The sequence below is a fragment of the Hylobates moloch genome, unplaced genomic scaffold (genome assembly GCF_009828535.3).
Source record: "Hylobates moloch isolate HMO894 unplaced genomic scaffold, HMol_V3 SCAFFOLD_3, whole genome shotgun sequence".
Classification (NCBI taxonomy): Eukaryota; Metazoa; Chordata; class Mammalia; order Primates; family Hylobatidae; genus Hylobates; species Hylobates moloch.
The window spans coordinates 117,333,677-117,359,533 of NW_026652278.1; the positions used below are offsets into that span (position 1 = coordinate 117,333,677).

Consider the following 25,857-nt stretch of genomic DNA (forward strand, 5'->3'; position numbering starts at 1 on the left):
GACAGCTACTTTTTGCTAAAATAATTTGGAAAATGTATAAGATAAATGCCTAGAATGAATAGCATATATTTATTATAGAATTTCTTCATTAATAACATAATCAATTTAGACCTAAAATGGATTTTTAGAGTTGCATGTATTCTCCCATCTCCTCTGTGTAGAAATACAGGAGATTTAAAAATAATATTTATGGTAGTTTAATATGTATATATAATCTAAGATATTAAATTGAAGGCTACATGTATCATAGGGTATGAAAAATTATCATATCTTCATGGGGTGGTCCAATTTAACAGTTGAGAATAAATTTAGCTCTATTTCACATAATCCAACATTAAAACGTGCTATTGGACAAGTGAAACTTGAATATACATTCTTGTTGAAAAGACTATAGGTGATTACAATAGATTCAGTTTATGTTCAACACGTCATCACATCTTCTGCCCTTGAACATGAAAATAGACACAAAATTTCTCCTGTAAGTTTAGGAAAGTCTGTGGATACCATGGATTCCTATCGTGCATTTATTTTCACCTTAAGCTATTCCCACTTTCCGTGTGCTAAGAATTTACACTTCTTCAAGCACATCTCCTTCTAGTTGTGATAAATAGTGTATGGCAACACAATTAATTGATGGATGTCAAAGCAACGAGATCAATTTATTCTTCTAAACAGCTGCTATGGCAGTAAACATATCTTAATAGAAGGAGGCCTCTTGAGTTCAAGAGGCATAAATGCCTGTCTTTGTGCAAGTCCTATCAGCATACTTCCAAGCCTGAAGGCGTTTGGCAAGTATTGTTAATTGACTTGCAGCATTAATTAAGTTAATGATCCAAGATTTTGTTTCACAGTGCTTCAACACATCAGATTATTGTACCAAGAGCATGTTAGAGTAATTCAAACTACTGCATTCTCTGATACTCATTATGCTATTAACACTACAATTTAAGTAGATAGACTTACACAAAACAATTCAGAATTTTGTTGATTTCTAATTGGGTAAAAAAGCATAAACTTTCCAAACCTGAGAAATATGCATTTAGAAGCTTTCTTTTGATTCTAAGTAAAATCATGGCATCCTTCACTCACACAAAAGACATAGGTGTTTTAAATAATAATTTAAATTTAAATATGTTTTCCTACTATGTCTTTGAATTCAAGTATCTAGTATGGCAACCTCTGAGTTCATGAATTGTAAAAAATTTTTACTCTTTAAATGGAGAACTCAAACTAAATTTTTAAATAGTAAATAATTTACATACTCTACCACCAAAAAATAAGACTATTTTTTCCAAACTCAACAACAAATTCCTTTATTTAACCCCTAACAAAGCCATTTTATTCATTTTTTTAACTTATATTTTAGGTTCTGGGTACATGTGAAGGTTTGGTACATGGGTAAACTCATGTCACAGGGTTCGTTGTACAGATTATTTCATCAACTAGGAATTAAGCCCAATACCAAATAGTTATCTTTCTGCTCCTCTCCCTTCTCCCACCCTCCACCCTCGAGTAGACCCCAGTGTCGGTTGTTTCCTTCTCTGTGTCCATGTGTTCTCATCATTTAGCTCCCACTTATAAGTGAGAACAGGTGGTATTTGGTTTTCTGTTCCTATGTTAGTTTGCTAAGGATAATAGCCTCCAGCTCCATCCATGTTCCCACAAAAGACATAATCTTGTTCTTTTTTATGACTGCATAGTATGCCATGATGTGTATGTACCACATTTTCTTTATCCAATCTGTCATTTATCAGCATTTAGGTTAATTCCATGTCTTTGCTATTGTGAATAGTGCTGCATTGCACATTCATTTGTATGTGTCTGTATGGTAAAATGATTTATATTTCTCTGGGTATATACCCAGTAATGGGATTGCTGGGTCAAATAGTAGTTCTGCTTTTAGCTCTTGAGGAATAGCCATTATTAATTATTTGTAATTATCCACTAAGACAAAGTAAAAAGGAAACAACTTTATTTTTAAACTGAAATAATGAATGCAAGGTTGAATTTGTTTTTTCTTAACAATTTCTATTTCTATTTGTGTATACTTGAAGAATCAGATTCTATTGAGAATTTAAGTTTTATAGGAAATTCGTTCTCAAAACTAGTATTTTATTGGTTTGTAACATCTTCTGCCACTTTGTAATCACTGTATGTTTTAATAAATGAATAAGTCTTATTTATGTTAGGATATATTTCCACTCCTCACTCTGGAGTAACTGCAATAGCCTGTATTTTATATTTAAATTAAACTCAGATGTCTATGTTAAAATATTTTATACACGGTTAAATAAGATAATTGATTCATATAAATTATACACAAAAAGAACAACACGTAAATTTCATTTGTTGCTATTTAAATCAAGATTTACAAAGGTAGTATTTGTAAATGAAATTCAAAAAAGATATAGTAGCTTTATAGGAACAATGACTTGGGATTTATACTCATATATTTTTCTCAGAGAGCACATATGTCCAGTTATTTGAGTAAGTATACATGGCAGTACCCTCTGTATTTGTTACTTCTTATTTGTTCCTCATTTCCAGTCTTTAAGAAGTGAAGGTGGCAATTTTGTAACCCACTAACATGTTTTCATGATAACAAGGCTATATTGAACACACTTATAAATACATATATAAGTCTGTGTATTTTATACATGTTACTTTTAACACAACTCTAAAATAATTTTTTGGATAAAGAAAGGAATGAAAGAAAGTAAAACTGTACCTAGTCAAAAAGCACAAGTGAAAATTATGTATGCTTTTACAGTGAAAACCAAATGGAAAGAGTAGAATATTACTTTCTTGATGACAGCTAATCAAAAATATGGCCAGTAGATCTTATGTATTTGCAACTGGGAAATACTGTGCTATAAGAAAAAAAAAATCTACATCACTAAAATGGCCTGTCACATAATCAGTTGAAAAACAAAATAGGAAAGAGTTCTATGAAACCACAACTCTCTGGTGAGAAATCAAGCACCATTTGAAGTTTTCCTGCCTATTTCTCAAATTTAGTACACCGCTACAATACTTAAAACCTGATTTCTGTGCCCATAAATTTGTAACTTGTTTTTTTTCATGCCCTTGGCTTAACAATAGAAAGGTATTCTGAAATTGTTAGCTCAATGTTTTGCCTTATAAGGAGGTTCCCAATTTATTTATAAGGGAAAAAATGTTGTGTTTATGATTCTATGATGTACAGAAATGGGCTTAGTTAGCATCATGAGATCTGACTCACACTTATAATTTCAGACCAGAATAAGTGTGGCTCCTTAATCAAGCCACAAAAACAGAACCAAGTTAAACAAAAGTTTGACTGTGTTTTAAGCAGAGTTAGTATGATGAAATGAAGTATCTATGCTCAGCAGTAGGTCTTGTTGTGCATATACAATGTGTATCATTTCCTGAGCTATCTAATAAATGCATTAGTGAAATCGGGCTGGGAAGTAGAAAGTAGCTTCCAGAAACAAATGCTATTTACAATCCTACTCTCAATGAAAAGAAATTAACTAAGAATTCTGTAACATCTCACTGCATTATGAAATTTGAAAATTAGATCCTAACAAATATATCAAATAATTACAATACTTTAAAGTTATAGAACAGTGGTATTAGAACATGTTTAAGTTTAGGTAAAAATAAGTAAAAACAACAAAAACAAGTGGGACTTATACCCCAAGTTTTATACACCACGTGATCAATTACCATAGTTTTCTGAAACCTGGATATGGGAGCAGAAGCCCCAAATTGGTCTGTGTCATAGTTTTACAGTTTCACAGACAATATATTAGCCTCCAAGAGGCTTTTCTTCTTCACTTTTGAAATGTAAATATTTCCTTTGTATGGATTAATACTCCTACTGAAATGGAAACACAGTCTGAAGACACTTGTTTGCTTTCTTCACTGCCATATCCCCCTCCATTATCATGTCTGGCCCATAATAAGCACTCAGTCAACATTAGTTGATTCAATTTAACAAGATCATGTATGAGAAAAGTCTTTATAAACTGAAAAATATGCTGTTTAGGTATTATCGCTTCAGACAAAAGACAAAGTATACATAATCTGTAGTCAAGAATAAATTTTCATAAGCATTTGAAAATATGATGGGTTTTCTTATTTCTTTTTTTTTTTTTTTTTTTTTTATACTTTAGGGTTTTAGGGTACATGTGCACAATGTGCAGGTTTGTTACATATGTATCCATGTGCCATGTTGATTTCCTGCACCCATTAACTCGTCATTTAGCATTAGGTGTATCTCCTAATGCTGTCCCTCCCCCCTCCCCCCACCCCACAACAGTCCCCGGAGTGTGATGTTCCCCTTCCTGTGTCCATGAGTTCTCATTGTTCAATTCCCACCTATGAGTGAGAACATGCGGTGTTTGGTTTTTTGTCCTTGCGATAGTTTACTGAGAATGATGTTTTCCAGTTTCATCCATGTCCCTACAAAGGACACGAACTCATCATTTTTGATGGCTGCATAGTATTCCATGGTGTATATGTGCCACATTTTCTTAATCCAGTCTATCGTTGTTGGACATTTGGGTTGGTTCCAACTCTTTGCTATTGTGAATAGTGCTGCAATAAACATACGTGTGGATGTGTCTTTATAGCAGCATGATTTATAGTCCTTTGGGTATATACCCAGTAATGGGATGGCTGGGTCAAATGGTATTTCTAGTTCGAGATCCCTGAGGAATCGCCACACTGACTTCCACAATGGTTGAACTAGTTTACAGTCCCACCAACAGTGTAAAAGTGTTCCTATTTCTCCACATCCTCTCCAGCACCTATTGTTTCCTGATTTTTTAATGATGGCCATTCTAACTGGTGTGAGATGGTATCTCACTGTGGTTTTGATTTGCATTTCTCTGATGGCCAGTGATGATGAGCATTTCTTCATGTGTTTTTTGGCTGCATAAATGTCTTCTTTTGAGAAGTGTCTGTTCATGTCCTCTGCCCACTTTTTGATGGGGTTGTTTGTTTTTTTCTTGTAAATTTGTTTGAGTTCATTGTAGATTCTGGATATTAGCCCTTTGTCAGATGAGTAGGTTGCAAAAATTTTCTCCCATTCTGTAGGTTGCCTGTTCACTCTGATGATAGTTTCTTTTGCTGTGCAGAAGCTCTTTAGTTTAATGAGATCCCATTTGTCGATTTTTGCTTTTGTTGCCATTGCTTTTGGTGTTTTAGACATGAAGTCCTTGCCCACGCCTATGTCCTGAATGGTATTGCCTAGGTTTTCTTGTAGGATTTTAATGGTTTTAGGTCTAACATATAAGTCTTTAATCCATCTTGAATTAATTTTTGTATAAGGTGTAAGGAAGGGATCCAGTTTCAGCTTTCTACATATGGCTAGCCAGTTTTCCCAGCACCATTTATTAAATAGGGAATCCTTTCCCCATTTCTTGTTTTTGTCAGGTTTGTCAAAGATCAGATAGTTGTAGCTATGCGGCGTCATTTCTGAGGGCTCTGTTCTGTTCCATTGATCTATGTCTCTGTTGTGGTACCAGTACCATGCTGTTTTGGTTACTATAGCCTTGTAGTATAGTTTAAAGTCAGGTAGCGTGATGCCTCCAGCTTTGTTCTTTTGGCTTAGGATTGACTTGGTGATGCGGGAATTCAATATTTTTCCAATCTGTGAAAAATCATTGGTACTTGATGGGGATGGATTAACTATAAAGTTTCACGATATTGATTCTTCCAACCCATGAGCATGGAATGTTCTTCCATTTGTTTGTATCCTCTTTTATTTCATTGAGCAGTGGTTTGTAGTTCTCCTTGAAGAGGTCCTTCACATCCCTTGTAAGTTGGATTCCTAGGTATTTTATTCTCTTTGAAGCAATTGTGAATGGGAGTTCACTCATGATTTGGCTCTCTGTTTGTCTGTTATTGGTGTACAAGAATGCTTGTGATTTTTGTACATTAATTTTGTATCCTGAGACTTTGCTGAAGTTGCTAATCAGCTTAAGGAGATTTTGGGCTGAGACAATGGGGTTTTCTAGATATACAATCATGTCATCTGCAAACAGTGACAATTTGACTTCCTCTTTTCCTAGTTGAATACCCTTTATTTCCTTCTCCTGCCTGATTGCTCTGGCCAGAACTTCCAGGACTATGTTGAATAGGAGCGGTGAGAGAGGGCATCCCTGTCTTGTGCCAGTTTTCAGAGGGAATGCTTCCAGTTTTTGCCCATTCAGTATGATATTGGCTGTGGGTTTGTCATAGATAGCTCTTATTATCTTGAGATACGTCCCATCAATACCTAATTTATTGAGAGTTTTTAGCATGAAGGGTTGTTGAATTTTGTCAAAGGCCTTTTCTGCATCTATTGAGATAATCATGTGGTTTTTGTCTTTGGTTCTGTTTATATGCTGGATTACATTTATTGATTTGCGTATGTTAGACCAGCCTTGCATCCCAGGGATGAAGCCCACTTGATCATGGTGGATAAGCTTTTTGATGTGCTGCTGGATTCGGTTTGCCAGTATTTTATTGAGGATTTTTGCATCAATGTTCATCAAGGATATTGGTCTGAAATTCTCTGTTTTGGTTATGTCTCTGCCAGGTTTTGGTATCAGAACGATGCTGGCTTCATAAAATGTGTTAGGGAGGATTCCCTCTTTTTCTATCGATTGGAATAGTTTCAGAAGGAATGGTACCAGTTCCTCCTTGTACCTCTGGTAGAATTCAGCTGTGAATCCGTCAGGTCCTGGACTCTTTTTGGTTGGTAAGCTATTGATTATTGCCACAATTTCAGAACCTGTTATTGGTCTATTCAGAGATTCAACTTCTTCCTGGTTTAGTCTTGGGAGGGTGTATTTGTCAAGGAATTTATCCATTTCTTCTAGATTTTCTAGTTTATTTGCATAGAGGTGTTTGTAGTATTCTCTGATGGTAGATTGTATTTCTGTGGGATCGGTGGTGATATCCCCTTTTTCGTTTTTTATTGCATCTATTTGATTCTTCTCTCTTTTCTTCTTTATTAGTCTTGCTAGCGGTCCATCAATTTTGTTGATGTTTTCAAAAAACCAGCTCCTGGATTCATTAATTTTTTGAAGGGTTTTTTGTGTCTCTATTTCCTTCAGTTCTGCTCTGATTTTAGTTATTTCTAGCCTTCTGCTAGCTTTTGAATGTGTTTGCTCTTGCTTTTCTAGTTCTTTTAATTGTGATGTTAGGGTGTCAATTTTGGATCTTTCCTGCTTTCTCTTGTGGGCATTTAGTGCTATAAATTTCCCTCTACACACTGCTTTGAATGTGTCCCAGAGATTCTGGTATGTTGTATCTTTGTTCTCGTTGGTTTCAAAGAACATCTTTATTTCTGCCTTCATTTCATTATGTACCCAATAGTCATTCAGGAGCAGGTTGTTCAGTTTCCATGTAGTTGAGCGGTTTTGAGTGAATTTCTTAATCCTGAGTTCTAGTTTGATTGCACTGTGGTCTGAGAGACAGTTTGTTATAATTTCTGTTCTTTTACATTTGCTGAGGAGAGCTTTACTTCCAACTATGTGGTCAATTTTGGAATAGGTGTGGTGTGGTGCTGAAAAAAATGTATATTCTGTTGACTTGGGGTGGAGAGTTCTGTAGATGTCTATTAGGTCCACTTTATGTAGAGCTGAGTTCAATTCCTGGATATCCTTGTTAACTTTCTGTCTCGTTGATCTGTCTAATGTTGACAGTGGGGTGTTAAAATCTCCCATTATTATTGTGTGGGAGTTTAAGTCCCTTTGTAGGTCACTGAGGACTTGCTTTATGAATCTGGGTGCTCCTGTGTTGGGTGCATATATATTTAGGATAGTTAGCTCTTCTTGTTGAATTGATCCCTTTACCATTATGTAATGGCCTTCTTTGTCTCTTTTGATCTTTGTTGGTTTAAAGTCTATTTTATCAGAGACTAGGATTGCAACCCCTGCCTTTTTTTGTTTTCCAGTTGCTTGATAGATCTTCCTCCATCCCTTTATTTTGAGTCTATGTGTGTCTCTGCATGTGAGATGGGTTTCCTGAATACAGCACACTGATGTGTCCTGACTCCTTATCCAGTTTGCCAGTCTGTGTCTTTTGATTGGAGCATTTAGCCCATTTACATTTAAAGTTAATATTGTTATGTGTGAATCTGATCCTGTCATTATGATGTTAGTTGGTTATTTTGCTCGTTAGTTGCTATTGTTTCTTCCTAGCCTCGATGGTCTTTAAAATTTGGCATGTTTTTGCAGTGGCTGGTACCGGTTGTTCCTTTCCATGTTTAGTGCTTCCTTCAGGAGCTCTTTTAGGGCAGGCCTGGTGGTGACAAAATCACTCAGCGTTTGCTTGTCTGTAAAGTATTTTATTTCTCCTTCGCTTATGAAGCTTAGTTTGGCGGGATAGCAAATTCTGGGTTGAAAATTCTTTTCTTTAAGAATGTTGAATATCGGCCCCCACTCTCTTCTGGCTTGTAGAGTTTCTGCTGAGAGATCAGCTGTTAGTCTGATGGGCTTCCCTTTGTGGGTAACCCGACCTTTCTCTCTGGCTGCCCTTAACATTTTTTCCTTCATTTCAACTTTGGTGAATCTGACAATTATGTGTCTTGGAGTTGCCCTTCTCGAGGAGTATCTTTGTGGTTTTCTTATTCTGCTTTACAACAGATATGTGTAATTTAAGTGATATTTCTTAGTAGTAGAAAGAGTGTAGTTTGATAAATAAGATAAATTATTATCTTTGAAATACCTAAGTCAAGAAAATTTCTGCAGTGAAAAGAATACTGTAAGCTTCAACTTTCTATCTATAAAATATAAAAGAAGGGACATTGACAAAGAAAATAAATTCAGTGAAAGCATTTAAATATGTTTATCATGTCATTTCTCTGCAAACAGTATTTTCTTCCAAGATGATTATGTAAATTATTTCCTAAATATTATAATGCACATTTTACAATAGGACAACTAAACAAGATTTTAAATTCTAAAATATTATTCTAATTTCCTTATGTCAAGTAAAATGTTTTTATATTTCTTTTCTCCTTGATATGCCTTAGGAAAGATTTTTACATATGGTAATGCTGTAACGGTGTTAATATATTTATGTATGAGATTTAAAAAAAACTGAATTTGATATATTTTAGGGAAAATGTGTGAATCTTCAGTCAATTACTGTGAATGCAACCCCTGCTTTAATGGTGGTTCCTGCCAAAGTGGTGTGGATTCTTATTATTGTCATTGTCCATTTGGTGAGTAAAACTTATTTGTTGATATGAAATATAAGTCTATTTTTGCACACAGTTTAGCAATTTTGTTTTATTATGAGTATGACAGACCAAAAAACTATTGTTTTACATGGAAGGTTTAATTAAAATAAAATCTTAAATGTTTAACATTTGTAAAAGTTATGGAAATCCCATTGAATACATTGAATTGATCATTACTAGAAAAAGAGTCAACTCAAGATAATTGAATTAATATTGTTTCCGTAGGACATTTCCCCCCAAAGATTTATGGATATCTTCTTTTTAGCTGAGAAGTTATGAAATAAAAAAATTCTGTAAGCACTCTTTCACATCACTCTCTATTTCAAATCTTTAAGAGTAGTCAAAGTAAGGTTTTTTGTTTGTTTCACCTTTGTGAATTTTGCTTTGTTTTTTATTTTTGTTTTTTACATTAGTTTTTAATTTTGTTTTTTACATTAATTGAGCCACTTTTATTAGAAGGACTTAGTAACTATACAAGAAGTTTTCATAATAGGCTTTTTGTAGCTGATACTACCTGACTAATAAAATTTCAGACTAATCTGTCTTTTGGGCAAGAAAAATTGTTAAAAAGAATTTTTTGTGTACATACATATTTATTCACCCTAGTGGAATAAACTAAAATATTCCTTCCAGGTCTTATCCAACTGTTACCCATTACTGTGCCAGCCAAAAACCATGAGATTCAGAGGAAGCATTTGTATTAGCTTGGCTTGTTTCATAAGTTTGTGATTATTCCATTTTTTTAAAGGCTGCTTTACACCACAACATAGAATCCATCTCCAAATGACTCTGTCTCTTTTCTTTTTTTTCCCCCTTTGTATATTTATTTATTTATTTTTTTAATTATACTTTAAGTTTTAGGGTACATGTGCACAACGTGCAGGTTTGTTACATATGTATCCATGTGCCATGTTGGTTTGCTGCACCCATCAACTCGTCATTTACATTAGGTATTTCTCCTAATGCTGTCCCTCCCCCCTCCCCCCACCCCACAACAGGCCCCGGGGTGTGATGTTCCCCTTCCTGTGTCCATGAGTTCTCATTGTTCAGTTCCCACCTATGAGTGAGAACATGTGGTGTTTGGTTTTTTGTCCTTGTGATAGTTTGCTGAGAATGATGGTTTCCAGCTTCATCCATGTATCTTTTCTTAAGCAAGAAAGAGCAAGGATATTTTTCTAGTCTTCCTTTGGGCATATAACTGTGCTATATGGACCTGAAAAGTAAAGCTCAACCTATCGTAGATAATAGAACTTAAAAGACATATGCAGTTCCTAATAACCCGTATAATTTACTAGGTTTTTTTAATTTCCAAACAACTTCATGACTATCTGTTTTTATTAAGCACATCAATAGAATGATAAAGACAAACAAAATAGAAAAATATCTAATTTTGAGGAATGTATTTTACCAATGGTTTTGAGGCCCAGAAATTGAGTGATTTGCCCAAAGTCAAAAATGAAGTTGAAACAAAACTACCCCAAGACAATGTAGCACTAGAACACAAATTTTTATTTTCAGTCCAGTATGACATCACAGAACCCCTTTTTATACAATTTCTTTGAAATTCTAACAATTTCCGTGAAGTAACAAAAGGTATATCAAGGTCAAAGTAACCACAACTTGAGATCTCCAAAAACTTTTTCTTTCTTTCAATGGTGTCTCATCATTTTAAATGGTGCTGCTTTCTACAGATAACCACAGTCAAATTTCATGGTTTAACTTAACATTTTGAGATAAAAGATAAAGGGATTACAGTGTAAACTAGAAATGATTTTCAAGTGACTGAACAGAAATGTTCATGTTTTTAGGGATTCCTTTACATTACAGTTGCAAATTTGAGGATTTAAGAAAATTGAAACAATAAAAACAAGTGCTGCTGCAGTGTAGTGGTACAACTGTCATTGCCTATTAAGTGGAACTATTTGAGGGGCCAAATGTACCTTCTTGTCACTCTGCTAGACATCACCAGGGGAAGAGGAATAGCACAATGTAAATTAAAATAGACACAAATCACACATAGCCAGCAGTGCAAATTTCTCCCCCTATTCCTTCCAGGGGCAAAGACAAAAAACATTATCTAAACTTAGACATTGTCAGTTGACAACATAAGCACTTGGAAAAGAAAACAAAAATCACTGAAACACTACTATGTAATTTGAAATTAAAGAGATAGAATTAAAAACAAAAATGATTTTTGTTCTCAAATGGAATGTGGATGAAACGTACAAATAACAAAGTCAGACGGAATGCCTCAAATAAACAGCCAGAGGTAGGTAGTTACACTTGCATCCTTTAAGCAAAACTTCATCATTTTAAAGCTAGAAAAAAGTTTTTTGCACTATTTAGCTTCTCATCAATAAAAGATTGGCTATTTGGATTTCAAAAAAATTTTTTGATCCTTAGATTTTTAAATTTAAATTACATCTTAGGAAAAACATAGTGCTTCAGACATTACAAAGGCGACATGTATAATTATAACCTCTTAGAATTAAGATGCAACCTTTCTGTGAAAACAGTACCAAAACCTTTTAAGAATAAATTTTTTTAATTCCATAAAAAAATATTTTCATGTTTGAAAATACAGTACAATTTGAATTAAAATGTAAGTATCTATATACTTTCTACATCTATTTACACTCAAATATTCAGCACATTGTTATAGATGTAGTAAAGTTTATTCAGAAGAGACCTAAGTGAACATATGACGCAAATTTTTTCAGTAGTATTTTTATTTTGTTTATATGCTTCATTTTACCTTTTACTTTAACTTCACTTACTCTTTCTGCATAGATAACATATTTATATACAAATTAATGCATATAAATTATAAATATTAAATGTAGATGCCACAGAAATGTATAAAATACGAATACAAATTCTACAGGATAGATATAATAAATATATAATGTATAAGACATATCATATATATCAATAAATATCATTTCTATAATTCCTTTGCCTTTTCTTCAACTTCAGTTAAAGATTAAAAATTAAAAATTATGTATAATTTGGTTTTTTTGTTTTTTTTGAGACGGAGTCTCACTCTGTCGCCCAGGCTGGAGTGCAGTGGCACGTTCTTGGCTCACTGCAAGCTCCGCCTCCTGGGTTCACGCCATTCTCCTGCCTCAGCCTCCCGAGTAGCTGGGACTGCAGGCGCCCGCCACCACGCCCAGTTAATTTTTTTTTGTATTTTTAGTAGAGACGGGGTTTCACCGTATTAGCCAGGATGGTGTCAATCTCCTGACCTCGTGATCCGCCTGCCTCGGCCTCCCAAAGTGCTGGGATTGCAGGTGTGAGCCATCATGCCTGGCCAAAATTATGTATAATTTCTACTCATTTATAATAAATATTATTTCAACCTGGACAGAAAAGGAAAAGATAAATAACACAAACTTTTATAGCAGCTTCTAGGCTGTTTTAATTTTAAAAATGTTCTGACATAAAATGTGGTAGTCAAACAGCTAGACAATCAGTAGATCTGGCCTCAAATTTTGGCTGTTTCTCTTGGTTCTGTGACCTTAGGCAAGTTTTAAATACTCTATAAAATAATGGCATTGGTTCCTTCTAGCTGAACAATTCCCTCACTCTAAATTGTATGCATTTATGGGACATATAAAGCCAAAATTAAGAAATGAAGCCTTTGGAAGTTAGTAAGAATCATGAGGTATTGGCGTGGGTTAATTTTCCAATCATTTGCCACAGTCTACTAATATTTGTGGGAAAAGAATTTTGGCATAGCATTTTAGCATCAATAAAACTCATTTTTCAAGTCTGAAAAAGAACCAGCACAAACAAATGGGAATGCTGACTTTCAGAAAAACAGACAGCTATTTTAAAGTAGCCTGCTATAAATCATACCCACAGAAGGTATAAAACAAGAAAGAGATAAAAACTTAAAGACAGTTATTTCCTTTCCTAAACCAATGATTCCACTTGTCAGATTTTGTGGCCCTTGAAAATAACATGAATATAGGTACTGATTTTTAAAAAATCAAAACAAATGCATTTACATCTTCAATTGAGTTGAAATAGTTTTTAAGAACTATATATTATGAAGGAAGTATGTTGGCTGAAAATTGTAGCATAATACAACTTTTAAAAGATCAACAAATTTGGGCCGCTTGCGGTGGCTCATGCCTGTAATCCCAGCACTTTGGGAGGCTGAGGTGGGCGGAGCACCTGAGGTCAGGAGTTCAAGACCAGCCTGACCAACAAGGTGAAATCTCGTCTCTATTAAAAATACAAAATTAGCCAGGCGTGGTTCCCAGCACCTATAATCCTAGCTTCTCGGGAGGCTGAGGCAGGAGAATCGCTTGAACCCAGTAGGCAGAGGTTGCAGTGAGCAGGCACTCTAGTCTGGGCAACAACAGCAAAACTCTGTCCCAAAATAATAAAAAATAAAAATAAAAATAAACGAATTTTGAAACGTTTCTGGGAAGGAAATCTCTTCAGACATACTCCATTCCACTAAGCCTTTCATTCTGAGAAACAAAACGTACTTAGATATGTTCCCTAATTAGACAATGAAAAATAATTACATCAGTTAATCATTTCTGCCATGTTTTAAAGATCATTCATTCATAAAGATCATTAACTATTTCAATTTTAGTTTAGATGAAATTTTTTGGAAAGTAACAAAAAAGTTGTTAAAAGATATCTAATTTTATAATTCAAAAATATTTTAATCAAAATATATAATAAAATTTCCCTGAAATTTTATGCCAGCTTGTCAATTTTCCCTCCAACAGGTGTCTTTGGAAAACACTGTGAGTTGAACAGTTATGGATTTGAGGAGTTATCATACATGGAATTTCCAAGCTTGGACCCCAATAACAACTATATTTATGTCAAATTTGCCACTATTAAAAGTCATGCCTTATTGCTTTACAACTATGACAACCAGACAGGCGACCGGGCTGAGTTTTTGGCCCTTGAAATTGCCGAAGAAAGACTAAGATTCTCTTATAATTTAGGCAGTGGTACATATAAGCTTACTACCATGAAGAAGGTATCAGATGGACATTTTCACACTGTGATTGCCCGGAGAGCAGGAATGGTAAGATATTTCATTTTATTGTTGTTGTATATCCAACTGGATCTTCAAATAAAGTATGAATTGGGGTGCAAATCATGTTAAATTAGGTTTATTCAATAAATGAACACTTTAGTTATGAAAAACTTAGGCATAATATTTTTCTTTTGCTCATGACAACTCTGTTCAAAAACAATAAAAAGGAGAACAATTGAGAAAATAGCCTAGTGCGTGAAAAAATTTCATTGATATTTTTGTATGTTTTTAAGGCCATGTCCGGACTATACTTAAAATAACTACCTTTCTTTCCTAAGTATTTCTGCCTTGACTGAAGAAACGATTTAGCAACAGAGGAGACTTTTCTACAAAATCTACATAACATAACTTAATCAAAACACTTTATTGTTTAAAAATGGTAACAATAGTCTTAGCTAGTCATAGTCTTTTTGCTGGTGAAGGGTCTTGCCTTGATATTCGTGGCTCCTGACTGAGCCAGGTAGTAGTGGCTGAAGATTCACGGTGGGGGCTGTGGAAATTTTTTAAAATAAAACGACAGGAAACTTTGTCACATTGATTAACTCCTTTTTCATGAAAGATTTCTCTGTAGCATTTGAGGCTATTTGATTGATACCATTTTACCCACAGATGAAATTGTTTCAAACTTGAAGTCAAGCCTCTCTCAAACCTTGATGCTAATTTGTTAATTAAGCCGTGGAATATTCTAAATCCTCTGTTGTCATTTCAACAATGTTTACAGCATCTTTACCTGGAGTAAGTTCTATCTTAATAAACCGCTTCCTTTGTTTATCCCTAAGAAGCAGCTTCTCATCCTTTCATGTTTGTTTTGCAAGATTGTAGCAGCTCAATCACATCTTGAGGCTTCACTTCAAATTCTAGTTCTCCCGCTGTGTCTACCACATTGGCAATTACTTCCTCCACTGAAGTCTGGAAGCCCCCAAACTCATCCATGAGAGTCAAAAATCAACTTCCTCTGAACTCCTTTTAATATTTGATATTTTGACCTCCTTCCATTAATCATGAATGTTCTTCATGGCATCTAGAATGGTGACTCCTTTTCCAGAAGGTTTTTAATTTACTTTGCCCAGACCTATCAGAGGAATCATCGTCTGTGGCAGCTATAGCCTTATGAAATGTATTTTTTAAATAATAGGACTTGAAAGTCGAAGTGACTCTTTGATCCATGGGCTGTAGTCTGGATGCTGTGTTAGCAAGCATGAAAACAACATTAATCTCCTTATACATCATCCTCAGAGCTTTTGGGTGACCAGGTGCATTGTCAGTGAGCAGTAATATTTTGAAAGGACTCTTTTTTTCCGAGTAGTAGATCTCAACAGTGGGCTAAAAAATATTCAATAAACCATGCTGTAAACAGATGTGCTGTCATCCAGGCATTTCTGTTTACTGATAGAGAACAGGTGCAGTAGATTTAGCATAATTCTTAAAAACCCTAGGATTTTTAGAATGGAAAAGGAGCACTGGTTTCAATTTCAAGACACCAGCTATATTCACCCCTGACGAAAGAGTCAGCCTATCCTTTGAAGTTTATTTATTTATTTTTTGAGACGGAGTATCCCTCTGTCGCCCAGACTGGAGTGCAGTGGCGCTATCTCGGCTCACTGCAAGCTCCGCCTCCCGGGGTCACGCCATTCTCCTGCCTCAGCCTCTCCGAGTAGCTGGGACTACAGGCACCTGCCACCTCACCCAGCTAATTTTCTGTATTTTTAGTAGAGATGGGGTTTCACCGTGTTAGCCAGGATGGTCTCAATCTCCTGACCTCATGATCCGCCCACCTCACCTCTCAAAGTGCTGGGATTACAGGCGTGAGCCACCGCGCCCGGCCCCTTTGAAGCTTTTAACCCAGGCATTCACTTCTTTTCTCTAGCTATGAAAATCCTAGATGACATCTTCTAATAAAAGGCTGTTTTTTTACATCGAAAGTCTGTTCTTTAGTGTAACCACCTTCATCAATGACCTTAGCTAGATCTTCTGGATAACTTGCTGCAGCTTCTATATCACCATTCACTGCTTTGCTTTGTACTTTTACGTTACGGAGATGACTTCTTTCCTTAAACCTCATGAGGCAACCTCTGCTACATTCCAACTTTTCTTCTGTAGTTTCCTCACCTCTCTCAGCCTTCATGCAATGGAAGAGAGTTAGTGCCTTTTTCTAGATTAGATGTTGGCTTACGGGAATGTTGCAACAGGTTTGATCTTCTATCCAGACTATCCAGACTGCTAAAACTTTCTCCATATCAGCAATAAGGTTATCTTGCTTTCTTATCATTTGTATATTCACTGGAGTAGCACTTTTAATTTCCTTCAAGAACTTTTACTTTGCATTTACAGCTCGGCTAACTATTTGGCACAAGAAGCCTATTTGGCCTATCTTGGCTCTCAACATGCCTTCCTTGCTAAGCTTATTCATTTTTACATTTTGATATAAAGTGAGAGAAATGTAACTCTTCCTTTCACTTGAGCACTTAGAGGCCATTGTAGGGTTATTCGTTGGCATAATTTCAGTAGTGTTTTATCTCAAGGTACAAGGAAGCCTGAGGATAGGTAGAGAGACCAGAGACAGATAATTGCTGGAGCAGCCAGAACATAAATAACATTTATCAATTAAGCTTGCCATCGTATATGGTACGGTTCATGTTGCCACAAAATAATTATAATAGTAACATCCAAGGACACTTCACTCATCACAGATCACCATACCACATAAAATAATAATGAAATATTTGAAATATTGTGAGAATTATTAAAATGTGACAGTCACAAAGTAAGCACATGCTGTTGGAAAAATGGTGCTGATAGACATGCTGGATACAGGATTACCAGAAACCTTCAATTGGTAAAAAAACAAAATATCTGCAAAGTGCAATGAAGTGAAGAGCAATAAAATGAGGCATGCATGTATTTATATTGATTTTATTATGTGGCTTTCATGTTACAAGAATGGCATATCTATTTAGGACTTGTGTTTATTAAATAAATACTTTATAAGTGAAAATGCATCACATCTTTTCTTTATTAATGTTTGAAAATATTTGACATAGTGTAATAGAATGGAATGGCTTATTTATTTTTTATTCTTTATTTATCTTCACAACTATCTATCCGTATTTCCCCCATCTCTAATGGCTATCAAGGATTTTTTTAATAAGAAAATGCTAACAAATCTGTCTTAAAGTATTTTTGCACTTTAACTTTGAGCCTTTAAAAGTGTAGTTACTGGTGGCCAGGCGCAGTGGCTCACGCTTGTAATCCCAGCACTTTGGAAGGCCGAGGCTGGCAGATCACGAGGTCAGGAGATCGAGACCATCATGGCTAACACAGTGAAACCCCGTCTCTACTAAAAATACAAAAAAAAAAAAAAAAAAATTAGCCCGGCATAGCGGTGTGAGCCTGTAGTCCCAGCTGCTGGAGATGCTCAGGCAGGAGAATGGCATGAACCTGGGAGGCGGAGCTTGCAGTGAGCCGTGATCTCAGCACTGCACTCCAGCCTGGGTGACAGAGCAAGACTCTGTCTCAAAAAAAAAAAAAAAAAAAAAAAAGTGTAGTTACTGGCAAGATTTATAATTCACCCTAGATAAAGGAATTGTGTGAAATATTAAATTATCTATTAAAAAGAAAGCCTAGCCAAAACAACAAAATAAGTGCCCTTAAATCATTTTAAATGAAAAAACTTGGTATCTAAATGATTATAATTTTATTTCTGACTTCATGGCAATCTTTAAAATATATGGTAACTTATATAGTCCTTAGACTGATCATATGAATCATACATTTGTGTAACTACCGATAAACTTTTGCCACTAAATGTATGGAATATGTTATATTGCTGAATGCATATAAGCAATATTCAGAAGTAATATTTAAAATGTTTTTAACCAAGCTTTTGCTAGTTTTTTTCCCTCTGACACATAGTTAATTTTAAAGGCTAAAATTTGTGCAATCTATAATTACCAATTCATAAGGGCATAAGACAGAAACTACCTCATAATGTTAATTATTTTTGACCAATACACATAACAGGCAATCTATTATCAAAGAACAAAATCTGTCATTTGATCTCAGGAATATTTTATAAATCCATGTTTATTTTGAATTGGCATCAGATACAATGACATTTCTCTCCTCCACTCTAATTTACTACAACATTAAAGGAAATTTGAGCAAGTTTTAAAATACAGAAGTATTTTTAATTATGAGGGGGAAAAAGAATAATGATTAGCTTTAAATATAACCAAGTGATTGTGTCAATATGGTCAAGGGTAGCTGCTCAGACATGTCATTCACAGATATCGCCACATCCATCAAACTGCATTCAGGGTCCTACCAGGTTATTAAATGTATGTTACTTGAAATATTGGTGAGAAAACAACAAAAGTATTGTATGGTTTTTATCAATCATTTTAGTTATAGATGGTTTTCCATTTCCTTTTGAACTTAGTGTTAATATTTTCCAGTTGGAACATTTTTCTAATATATTTAATTTATATAGTGTTTAGTTAATAAAATTACCCCCAACATTCCGAAAATGATATCAAGACATAATGTTATTTTAATTCTAATGTGCCCACATTTCCATATTATTGTAAAGGTTAATATAAATCATAATTAAAATTTTATTTCTGTGAATTAGATGCTTAAACAGGTGTTGGTCACCCTGAATTATCACCAACACAACCCACATATAACCTTTTGAAGTATATATATATTTACTTGATCTTGGTCTGAATGAAGTTTAAATTATGAGTAGTGCCTAAAAATCCACCTGACTTTAATGAACATTAGTAGAGGTATAACAAACAAATCTTGGATAAAATATATTTTCTGATTAGTAATAGGTCATTGCACTGATTTTTGCTTGAGATTTTAAAAATCAGCATAATATCAAACTGGTATGCTCAGAAGAAGACCTCTGGAAGAATATAGATTTAATCAATTCTAGTATTCCTGATGATTGATGTAACCAGAAATATTGGGCCTTAAAGAATTAGAAAAACATTTAGAGATTGATATATAGAGAGATTGCGCTCACATTAGCCACAATAATATCCTAAAACTGATGAGTAATAGTCGACATCACCTCACCCCCATTCTCCACACATATGTAAGATAGCCATATTTCTGATATGTTGTCAAGTATACTATAATGTAAAATAAACGATTTTACCTGATGACCTCCAAGGTCACATTAAACTTCATGAGCATTTGATTCTATCAAACAAGGACATGGGAGCAAGAGGTGAGTGGAGAAGGATGCAGTTCATTGTATTATTGTGACCATAGTCATCAATTTTTAATAATACCAAATGTGAAAAAAAACTCTGTCATTACTTGAGTCATAGGAAAAATGTCTTCCTGTTTCAGAAAGCATCCAAAATAAGGCCCCTACTGGATTCTGAATTTGTCATTTTCTACATTTCAAAATAATTTTGGTTGGAAACTGGCAAAATCATTAACCTCTAAGCTTTAAATCATTGCATAGTTGGGATTAAACATTTTAATTTATGGTGGTAAAGCTATAAAAATTCAACAGTAAAAGAGAATTTAACTCTGAAGATTAAATTGCATAACCTTACTATTAAAATAAAACATCTCCTCCATTATTCTTTCTTTGAGTTGTATCAGCAAGCTTTTAGATGTATATGAAATATTAACAATGACTAAAATATAATTATGTTATCCAAGGTTATTTTTCTAGTTGAGACATTTATAAATATCCATGTGGTACTTTCTAGTTTGTGATACTTTTAGGGATCTCTACAAGGATACTTGCATAATATATGTAGAGAGATGTGTTCAATCAAATAGTCACCTAAGCAGCAGAAGTTGAATTATAAAAACCTAATACTGCTTTTGAGATTGGGTGTCACCCCATTTTACAGATAACTGGAAATAATCATAACTATCAAAAGAGTTAACTAAATGGGGCATGAAAGTCTTGCCAGAGAATTGGAAGTATAAATTTTCCCTACAAATGTTAGTATTTATTATAATTTACTTGAAAAAAATGGCAAAAAAAATCCATGTTGCTCACAAGAGTTTACTGTATACGGCTTATACTAATTAACTCTTAGAAACATTTAAGAATATGTTAGCCAGTAATATTTGATAAACAATTAATAAATTGATTATACATTCACCTCAGTCTTTGTTTTTAAAATGTGAGATACTTCAGGTAAATTTTTATAAGTCTCCCATTTAAATATATATTTTATGGATACTGCCTAAAAATCATAAGCAATATTGATAAAAGTGGGATATTAAGGAAATTAATTAATCATTTTCATTCCTGATGAAAGTGGCCTGATTTTTTAATACAGAAAATTTGATATCCAAAACTTTACATTTAAGTTTGGCATGTTATTAGTCAACTTGCTTAACTTCCTGCACTGTTTTCTACATTTGCTTTGCTCTTATTAAACTGAAATGATAAGCATCCTGATAAATGGATAGTTGCATTGTATTTATATTTGTCTTCTACATCTGTAACAAATTTGGATTAACCCTGTCTGTGGCATTCGTAAAGTTAGAATAACGCTTTATTGTCTGCATTGGGAGAAACCTTTAAACCTCCTGCCCATTCAGATAATGAATTATTGCTACTGCTGTGATTTACTGGCACTACACTCCATCCTTCTTACAATTTCAGCAACTAAAATGTGCAAAGTTTGTCATTTGTCAAATTTTAATGAAATTTGGGGAACAAAGGAGTTGCATCACAATAGCATTGGAGATTACACAATAATATGGATATACAACTTTGGTCTTAGACTGCACTGCAGCCATCCTCAGTTGCTGGTACTCATTATACAGGACTCTGACTTCTATGGTTATCATGTTCTTAGGCCTTTTAACCATAAATTTATGACTTTGTTTATCAATCAAAAGGAGTATTCATATGTTCTACTAACAGAAGGCTTTTGTCTCAAGGGAATACGCATCCCTTAGAATGCAAAAATGACTACTTAGTCATTATTTAAATACTATTGGGGATTTTTTACTGTAAAGTGATCTACAGTAATACATCCTGATTATACAGAAATATGCTGTAATGTTATTTATAAATAATTATTCTTAACAAAAATGAGAAGAGCACTTACTTGATTTGTTTAACAAATTTCAAACTTTAATCCAAACATTTAAATTTTCATAGATTGCTATAATAGTACTTATGCTGTATTTTCATAATCTTTTTGTGACTATAGCTGAAATCATATCAGAATAAGACTTTTGAAAATCAAAAATTAAGTGTCTTTTCTTTTGTTAGCATAGCTTGACAGTACAATAAACACATTTCTTAAGATTGTAATCTACAGGAAGATGTTTCAGACCTGTTATGTATTATTCTAAAAAAGATTAACAGCATTTTTATCTTTTTTCACCTATAAAACAGGGGAGCAGGAGAGGATTTTTAAAGGTACCCTTTTACCTCTTATAGGTATAGATAGTTATAATTTTAGTTTGAGATATCAAAGAAACATGTGCCCATGATTCAATATTATAATTATGTGATTTATACATTAAATCAAGATGTTATCACAGTTTCCAAGTCATGTTCACATAGAAACAAGTCATGGGTAGTGTTGGCTGGAAAGGCTAACAGGGACAGTATTAGCCCTATCAACAACAAAGTTGAATGTTTCTTTCTCTTGCTTCGTAGGCAGCCTCCTTAACTGTGGACTCCTGTTCTGAGAACCAAGAGCCAGGATATTGTACTGTCAGTAATGTGGCAGTTTCAGATGACTGGTAAGGAATATGATTAGTTTAATTTTTATTATTACTTAACATTTTTTAAAATAAATTTTATACCTAAAAATAATTATAGGATGCTAAGTAGTACATAAAGCTTAAGATATTTTATTTCCCTCTCCAAATTTTCTTAATATAAAATAGTCAATAATTACTGTGCAAAATATGTTAAAATGTGTGAAATGAAGTGGTAGAAATAAGGATAAAATTGGAGAAAAGGAAATTAAATATAGCCAGTAGTCTTTGGAAAGATTCATGAAATAATTGCATATGACCTTCATTCTGAAAAAAATGTAGGATAAAGACCCCAGTTCTTTCAAATGCATTTCTAAAAGTTTATGTGAAAATTATTAACAGATATTTTTCCATAGCACTTAAAGCTGAGCACAGCAGTAATCTACCAGAAAATAAGTGATTTTAATAGAAAAAATGACAAACAGAGAAAAAAAGTAGTCACGCATCATGATGCATCATTCATTGCCTCAATCGACTTATTGGCATCCCTTGCATTGATCAACTTACTGATATTCTTTATCATCTCTTCAGTGAAGGAGCAATGTAATCTAACATAAATATTAGAGTTGCCACTAATTCTACAGCATTTTGTTTTCCCTCTGAGAGTATGCCCCTTCTTACTGACTCAGTATTGTGATAATATACATCTATCTTGACTAATTGAAAATATAATTTCCATAACTCGGAAGTCTAACAACTCTGTGTGTTTATAGGACGTACTTCTACATATTTTCCATTGAAATTTATCACACTATAATGTAAAAAAAAAGCTATATTCACTCTTTTTCGAACTAAACATTATACTAAAAATGTAATCTTTTGAGACTAATATTTATATCTTCCATTTTTTATTTAGGACTCTTGATGTTCAGCCAAATAGAGTCACAGTTGGAGGTATCAGATTGCTAGAACCAATCCTTCAGAGGAGAGGACACGTGGAAAGCCATGATTTTGTTGGGTGTATAATGGAGTTTGCAGTCAATGGAAGGCCTCTGGAACCCAGCCAAGCTTTGGCAGCACAAGGCATCCTAGATCAGTATGGCAATTTTATTTCTTACTGTTTTAAAGAAAAAATGCAAAAAAAGTATGCTTCAGTGAGCATCAAAAGATGAAATTATTATGCTCAAATCTCTAAAAATACCAAATGATTTACATTGTTTTGAATTTTAAATATTATACCTTTGAAATTTTGGCATAAAGTATGATATTTAATTAGAAAATTATTATGTTTCTAGAGTCTTATACATATATATGTATGCATGTGTGCATGTATATGTTTTATCCTCTTATAGAGAGTTGTGAAGATTAAATTGTTAAGTTGGTAAATTATATAAAAAAGGGTTCCAGCATATAGAGATATATAGATGTTAGCCATCATGGGCACATAGAACTTTATTTCACATTAAATAGTTTTACTTATAGACATACATATTCCTAAAAACTTTTTTTCTTGAATCTTCTTTAGTGTGAGGCAGACTATGTTTTCTAGGAAAACTTCTAGTTTGAGTAGTTTCTCCAAATATAGTTGTAACTTGAGCTTCAAATAATGGAGTGCTTGAAATTAAACAAGTTAATAAAAGTTTATATCGAGTTTTAGCAAACTTCTCCTCATCTTTTATGTGCGTTATCGTTTTCATTATGATTTATTTTAGATGCCCTAGGCTGGAAGGCGCTTGTACTCGCAGCCCATGCCAACATGGTGGCACATGTATGGATTACTGGTCATGGCAGCAGTGTCATTGCAAAGAGGGACTCACTGGGAAATACTGTGAGAAATGTATGTAAGATCTTCCATCTTCCCCTGGAAATTATGATAACTATGAAAAGTAAAATATATGCACCCAAGTATGTAACCAAATTAAAAATTATGCTTTCATTCTAAATATTAAAATATTAAATGGACAATAATTGGTAAAATACAGTGACATTTTAAAAATTATTTTTGTAACCTGAAGAAGAATAATATCCTTTTAAAGAATTGTTTACTAACTAAATCTCTAGCTTCCACTTTAAGGTATTTTATTCACTTATTTTTGTTTCTTGCATCTGTTAGAATGCTAGGCAATCTAAAAGATCAAAGGTTATAGTTAGGCTTTTTTTTTTCATATTATCTCCCTTTAGGGGATATTTTTCTGGTGAATTTTTGTGCATAAAAAGGTATACACACTATATCACTCAACACTGAGTTCAAAACATCATACAGAGGCATCATAATATGTTAAAATTAATGTTGATACTTTCATTTTAATGTACAAGTAGTAGAATTAGTTTTGAATATTACTTTTTAAAATCCTTTCATCATTGTCTTCTAAGCCTAATGTTATTATTTAGACATTAATGATGTTCACATCATCATTAGAAAATAGTGCTGTCTAATTTCGAGCTGCATCTTTCACTAATTAACCCTAATGGCTCCTCTTTTGTAAAAGTTCTTCATTTTCAAACAAGTAGTTATTACTTAACTCCATTGCAGGTATCTGACTACATTTAAGGAGTCATTTGATTCAATTATATTATGAAAACAAATAGAAATGCATAATAAAATTGAGGATATAATGTAATCTAAAAGGTCTTAGCAGAAAGTATAATTGTGTGTAATTATATTAGATATAATGAAAACATAGAAAATATATATTGTCACGTGATTTTCAGTGTAATAAATATTTAATAAGGAGCCTAATTATATCTGAAATATGAGTCATTGGCTAGATAAATACCAGAGACACTTTTTCTTAAATCATGATATAACTCACATACTATAAAATGTATCCTTTTAAAGTGTATCTTTCAGGGCTGAAATTCGTTTGAGCTCATTCTCTTAATATTCTTTCTTTAGCTATATTATTTGTTTCTATAACTTAAGCTTCAATATTTCTAGAATGTGGATTTTTTTCAGATTATGATAAACTATAATATACATACTGATTATACATGATGATAAATTATATGTGATGATTAGTGAAAATAAAGTTAGTTACAGATGTAAATACTTGATTGAACACTTCTTTGTCCTAATTTATAGCATACTAGAGACTAAAGATTACAAATTATTTTAACCATGCAAACATATATTTTGGAAACACAGTGAAAATGATTACAAACAAATTTTTCAAGTACATATTACCAACAAGTGGCTGACTTTAGATATTCATAATTTATATAATGTGGCAAATAGTTTAGTAAAATATTTCCCAAATGGTTAATGACTGTCGTAGTGTATTTTACATTTCATGGTTCTGAAATGTGTTTAAACATGTGAAATCAACTTATATAATGATTCATAAATGGAAATTATTTTTTAAGAGTAGAGTTGGGGGACATTAATTCCCAAAACAACATTTTCATTGTCCTTTTTATATTTTTGTCACTATAGAAAACGCTTGAAGAAATGCCAAATGAATGCATTCATTTTCCCTTTTTTCCTTTGACTTCCAGCTGTTACTCCTGACACTGCCTTATCATTAGAAGGCAAAGGGCGCTTGGACTACCACATGAGTCAGAATGAGAAGCGGGAATATTTGTTAAGGCAAAGCTTACGAGTTGCCATGTTGGAGCCTTTTGGTGTGAACAGTCTGGAAGTAAAATTTAGGACCAGAAGCGAGAATGGCATTTTAATCCATATCCAAGAAAGCAGCAATTACACTACTGTGAAGGTGAGATAAAAGCTAATGGTGACTTCATTTGATTAGACCGCCTGCCGTGTAGTGGTTTAAATCACTTTCCCCATAATTTCTGTCCTTTTCTTTACAACCCATTAGAGTTCCGACTAATGCTGGGCACTATTCCAATGTCATCTATCTTAACTATT

General features: G+C 33.6%; 1 protein-coding gene across 3 annotated transcripts in view; it reads left to right on the forward strand.

Annotated features, from left to right (window-relative positions):
- The window catches only part of FAT4 (FAT atypical cadherin 4), a 180,761-nt gene that overhangs the window by 143,843 nt on the left and 11,061 nt on the right, over window positions 1-25,857 (forward strand). For all 3 annotated transcript variants that reach the window (XM_058436731.1, XM_058436732.1, XM_058436733.1), the window contains exons 11-16: window positions 9,098-9,202; window positions 13,969-14,276; window positions 21,946-22,031; window positions 22,906-23,085; window positions 23,702-23,826; window positions 25,485-25,702. In XM_058436731.1, the coding sequence (XP_058292714.1) occupies window positions 9,098-9,202; window positions 13,969-14,276; window positions 21,946-22,031; window positions 22,906-23,085; window positions 23,702-23,826; window positions 25,485-25,702 (1,022 nt within the window). The remainder of the gene's footprint in view (window positions 1-9,097; window positions 9,203-13,968; window positions 14,277-21,945; window positions 22,032-22,905; window positions 23,086-23,701; window positions 23,827-25,484; window positions 25,703-25,857) is intronic.